The 5,002-nt window shown below is 39.3% G+C and overlaps 1 protein-coding gene across 1 annotated transcript; it reads left to right on the top strand.

The window, feature by feature from the left end:
- Positions 1–1,387: 1,387 nt before the first annotated feature.
- On the top strand, positions 1,388–4,705 carry LOC147854741 (SWI/SNF complex subunit SWI3A-like). Its single transcript, XM_087331492.1, has 6 exons — positions 1,388–1,742; positions 1,872–2,776; positions 2,929–3,107; positions 3,381–3,436; positions 4,098–4,249; positions 4,474–4,705. The coding sequence occupies exons 1-6, from the start codon at positions 1,415–1,417 to the stop codon at positions 4,618–4,620; spliced, it is 1,767 nt and encodes a 588-aa protein (XP_087187618.1). The 5' UTR covers positions 1,388–1,414; the 3' UTR covers positions 4,621–4,705.
- Positions 4,706–5,002: the final 297 nt, after the last annotated feature.

Here is a 5,002-nt window from a genome sequence, read left to right on the forward strand (position 1 = left end):
TACCCAAAATGCCTAGTCTCCAAAAAAATCCTCAATGAGGTGTTACATCAAAACGAGCATTCCTAATCTTCATTCAAGGTGATATCATCATCTTCAAAATCATCATCCTCATCTTGTGCATTATCATCAAGATAAGACATCACATTGGTGAGGCTCTCATTTTCATCAACTTCTTGTGCTTCTTGTTCATCAATTTCTGAAAGATGAAATTTCAATCAAAATTTCTGAAATTTCAATCATCACAGAAATTTCAGAAATTTCACGATGAAATTTCATCACAGAAATTTCAGAAATTTCAACACAGAAATTTCAGAAATTTCAATCATCACTGAAATTTCGTTGATGAAATTTCGTGATGAAATTTCTGATTTTTCAGCACAGAAATTTCATCACTGAAATTAAAACCATATTTCTACACTAAATATACCTGAAGGTTGAATGCACTTTGTAGAATCGCAAATCGTTTGAGGCTAGGTTGTAGAGGAGAAGAGAGCGTAACGTTAGTGCAGAGGAAAAGGGAGAAAAGAGGGAAAAATTGAAAAAAATTGAAAAAAAAATGAAAAAAAAAAACACACGAATATTTGCATATCATTCGTGTTCGTTTTCCAACGTATGAAAACGAATGATATGGCAGACGAACACGAATTTTACGTACTATGGTTTGAAATATGTATTAAAACCTCCTAACCCTAAACCTTACATATGATTATTACCCAATAATAGTTATAGAAAGATATTTATCGATCCACGCACCCTTAGTGACCTCTCCCATGGGTGATATAAAAAGATTTCTTTCTACACCCCTACCCTAGTGACATTAGAGGTAGTTGACCTGATGAAGAGTCTTAAATCTTCTCACCCATCCATTGTGGGGATAACAAAAGGAAGAGGAGAGAAGAAGGCTTTGGGGACACGGGTATTCTTGTGTAATTTAGAAGAAAGAAGAAGAAGAAGAAGAAGAAGAAGAAGAAGAAGAAGAAGTGAGGAGAGGAGAGGGGTATCCTTTGTAATTTAGAAGAAGTAAGAAGAAGAAGTAAGAAGAAGAAGAAGAAGAAGAAGTAGTGAGGAGGGGAGAGGGGTATCCTTTGTAATTTAGAAGAAGTAAGAAGAAGAAGTAAGAAGAAGAAGAAGTAAGAAGAAGAAGTAAGAAGAAGAAGAAGAAGAAGAAGAAGAAGTGAGGAGGGGAGAGGGGTATCATTTGTAATTTGGAAGAAGTAAGAAGAAGAAGAAAGAAGAAGAAGAAGTGAGGAGAGGAGAGGGGTATCCTTTGTAATTTCCATTCCTTGCCTCCTCTTCTTCCCTCTTTTCTCTCCTTCTTTCCTTCCTTCCCTCTTCTTTGGGCTCTGCAGATCCTTGAGGGGGCCTCAAATCCGTCTGTCTCTCTGCTACAGAGCTATCACTGGACCCCGAAACCATGGCTTCTGAAGTGGCCGCAGCAGCAGAAGCAGCAGGAGGAGGAGGAGGAGGAGGAGGAAGAAGAAGAAGAGACGATGATGTTTCTGCTGCCATTGATGCTGATGCTTATGAAGATGAGGCTTTTTGCTCTCTCCGAGAAGGAGAAAAGCCTCCCCCTTTCGAACCTCGGCTTGCAGATATCACCTCTTCTCATCTGGGCTTCTTTCCTGGCGATGGAAAGCAGAAGAATGTGGCAGAACCGCACCATCCTCCTTCCCATTCTCTCTCCGCTTCCAAGCTTCGCGAGCCTTTGAATCGAGAAATGTACCGAATCCCCAGCTACGCAGGTAACCAGAAGATACTATCATCTTAAACGCTGTGCTATTTTATTTTTAAAATTATGTCTGTAATAAGTATCTGTGCTTAATGTTTATGTTTTTTAAATTATATCTGTAATAAGTATCTGAAAGTTGCAGGCTGGTTCTCTTGGGGAAAGATTCATGCGATCGAGCGCCAATCTTTGCCTGAGTTCTTCGATGGCCGCTCAATTTCAAAGACCCCCAAAGTGTACAAAGAATACCGTGAGTTTATCATCAACAAGTATAGAGAAATTCATCCACGGAGGAGTCTGACCTTTACCGAGGTTAGGAAGATGCTCGTTGGCGATGTGAACCTCCTTAGAAAAGTCTTTGGCTTCTTGGAGTATTGGGGATTAATTAATTTCCACGTTAACAAGCCAAGCGAGGCCATAACTTCAGCGGAAAAGAATGTGATAGACCATAATGCCGATTGTTCAGACGTCATGCCACAAGAGACAATCACAGATAGTGTCACGAAGGGAAAATGTGAAACTGAAATGCCTACAACTCTGGATCCTGATCAGGTATCCAATCATTCAAAATTAGAGACAAGTGTGCTAGAGTCACTGGACAAAGTGGAAGAAAAGCTGCTAAATAAGGGTGAGGGTGTTTCTCAAAGCTGTGGAAAACAACCGAATGAACCTGTTTCTCCTGTTCCTGATGATTGGACAATGCAAGAAGTCCTCCGCCTCTTAGAAGGTTTAGCGAAGTATGGAGAAAATTGGAACCAAGTCGCACACTATGTGGCTACCAAGTCGAGGGCAGAGTGTATAACACGCTTTGTTAGGTTACCATTCGGGGATCAGTTCTTCACAAATGTGGGAATGGAGACTTCTGATCTAGTTGCTTCCAGTGAGAGCATGGCAAAGACAAGTCAGAAAGAAAACAACGATATGGGTCCAGATCTTATCTCTGATGTGGGCCGTAAAAGTCTTGAAGAAATAGAAGGAGCACGGGAATCACCGTTGAAACGAAGCCGTTTGACACCATTGGCAGATTCCAGCAATCCAATCCTTGCTCAGGTGTGTTAATGATTTTTTCTATATAATGAATAGTTTTCAAATAGTCTCTTCAGAGGACTTGGCTTCCTTCTATCATAAGTACCTGGAAATCCTTTGATGAGTAAGTGTTCTTGACAATGCTTTTTATGGTATTTCTTTATTTCTTTCTTTAGGCAGCATTTTTGTCGGCCATGGCAGGGCCACGGGTTGCAGCGGCAGCAGCACAAGCAGCTGTGGCTGCTCTTTCAGAAGAGGATCCTATCTCAACCCAGCTTCTATCATCACTTAACCGATGCAATCATACTACCAATAAGGACAGTTTGACATTGTCAAACCCTCTCCAACTGACACGGTAAATATTGTGACTAGTATCATGTGTTCCAAATGGGCTATAGTAGTAAAATGGTGAACCAGCCAGTGTGAACATGGATGCCTTTTCTTATATATTGCCACTTACTAATTGGGGCCTTTTTGACACTGGCTGGCCATGGGTTTACTGATGCCTATCCAAAAATGTCTGCTTAACATGTACTGTATGTAGTTTATTTGAGCAGAGTAAGTAGGTGAAGCTTGGAATTTTCAAATTTTTTATCTAATATTTTGTATTGGACTGGTGGATTGGCAGGGATGGTGTGAAGTTGGAGAATGGTAGGGATGAGGATGTCATACCAAGTAAGAAGGGTAAGATAATGCTTTGTCATTGTCCTGGTCTCTAATTTTAGGTATAAAATTTTCCGAATCCCATATTGTTTGGTATAAAATAGGCAATTCACTCAATTATCCAATATTATTTGTGTACCTTGAAAATTTTCAGAATCCCTGATTGTTTGGTATAATATACGCAATTCCAATGAGATGTTTATGACGGTCAGTGATCATTAGTAGAGCGTTAGTTTTCTATCCTATCTCTCTTCATATTAGTTAACTAAGAATGAGATAGTGTTGTTTTGAAAATCTTTTAGGGCTATGAGAAGGATCTTCCATTAGTTTCCATATCTTCATAACTTTCACAAATGCAAAAACCCAAATTGTGCTGTACCCTTTAAGGAAAAGACTGGGTAATATGACAATATGCTTTGTAAGGATTGTCAAGTGAATGAATTCGAGCTAGTTTAAAGGTAGAACAAGTAGAAATAAGTATTAAGAAGTAAACATTTTGTCCTAAAGTATGGCTTGGGATAGCATCGTCAAGTGAAAGAACTCAAGCTAATTTAAAGTTACAACAGGTAGAAGTAAGTACTAAGAAGTAAACATGTTGTCCTAAAGTATGGCTTGGAATCGAGGGGTTTTGTCCTAAAGTATGGCTTGGATAGCATATTGATAAAAGAGACTTGGTATACAGGAGATCAAGAAAATGGGAAGGGAATTCTTCCTTCTGCTGTCCGTGTGGCAGACGATATCGATATTGGGGCCATCGTTGCGAATGCAAAGTCATCACTTGACCAGGAGGAGCGTGAAATTGAGCACCTGATGACAGGCATAATTGACAATGAGGTATGGGTTTTATTTCTTTTTGTACATTGACAAAAGCTTTGGTGAGTGGTATTGTGGTAACTCCCAAAACCAGAGGTCTATTGTTGTAACTGTTGGGGTGTTTTTAAGAGTTGTGCCCGTTTCTTCTTCTTTTGTACTTTCACAAAAGCTTTGATGAGGTTATTGTAAGCATTTGTCTATTGGATAGGTGAGCCTTTTTTTGTTATCATTTTTTATTAATGCAGTTAAAGCAGCTGTATAATAAGGTGGAATATTTCGAGGAGTTGGAGTTCTTACTTGAGAAGGAGCTTCTACAGGTGGAGAGAGCACAATTTCAAGTCCTTGCAGACTGGATCCGGTATTCACATTATCATTATAACTCTGGGCCTTAAAAAAGGACAGTTTTTTGTATGGAGGGATTTTTCATGGTTTCTTGTGAGAAGAGTTGATGCATAAAAGCTCTTTGCATTACTTCAACATCTCTTCAACCTTTGATTTCTTTCACTTTGAAGCCCCCATTTTGGAAAATAGCAAGGCTTTTCGCTCGAGTTGAAGTAATGACCTCTTCACCAGAAAAAGTATAATGGTTCCCATTTGTGAAGTGGGTTTTGGCAAAAGTTCAAAATTCATGGCACAAGCCTAGTAGTAAAGTTGGGCATGTATGTAAACTATGTAGCCTAACCCACCTTGACAGCATGCTCATATTGTGATTATACTGCAGCCAAATTGTAATATGTTACTCCTTGCAAAAATGTTTCTTTTAAAACCAATCCC

This window comes from Azolla caroliniana, unplaced genomic scaffold (assembly GCF_043228905.1).
Source record: "Azolla caroliniana isolate FFs.n. ecotype wild unplaced genomic scaffold, voAzoCaro1.0.p SCAF_15, whole genome shotgun sequence".
Classification (NCBI taxonomy): domain Eukaryota; kingdom Viridiplantae; phylum Streptophyta; class Polypodiopsida; order Salviniales; family Salviniaceae; genus Azolla; species Azolla caroliniana.

What these genes read in the sequence shown, in the direction of transcription:
- LOC147854741 (XM_087331492.1), top strand. Translation starts at nt 1,415, where the DNA reads ATGGCTTCTGAAGTGGCCGCAGCAGCAGAAGCAGCAGGAGGAGGAGGA. An exon ending in GCAATCCAATCCTTGCTCAG is followed by an intron (nt 2,777 to 2,928) that starts GTGTGTTAATGA and finishes TTCTTTCTTTAG; the next exon opens with GCAGCATTTTTGTCGGCCAT. An exon ending in CAGGCATAATTGACAATGAG is followed by an intron (nt 4,250 to 4,473) that starts GTATGGGTTTTA and finishes TTATTAATGCAG; the next exon opens with TTAAAGCAGCTGTATAATAA.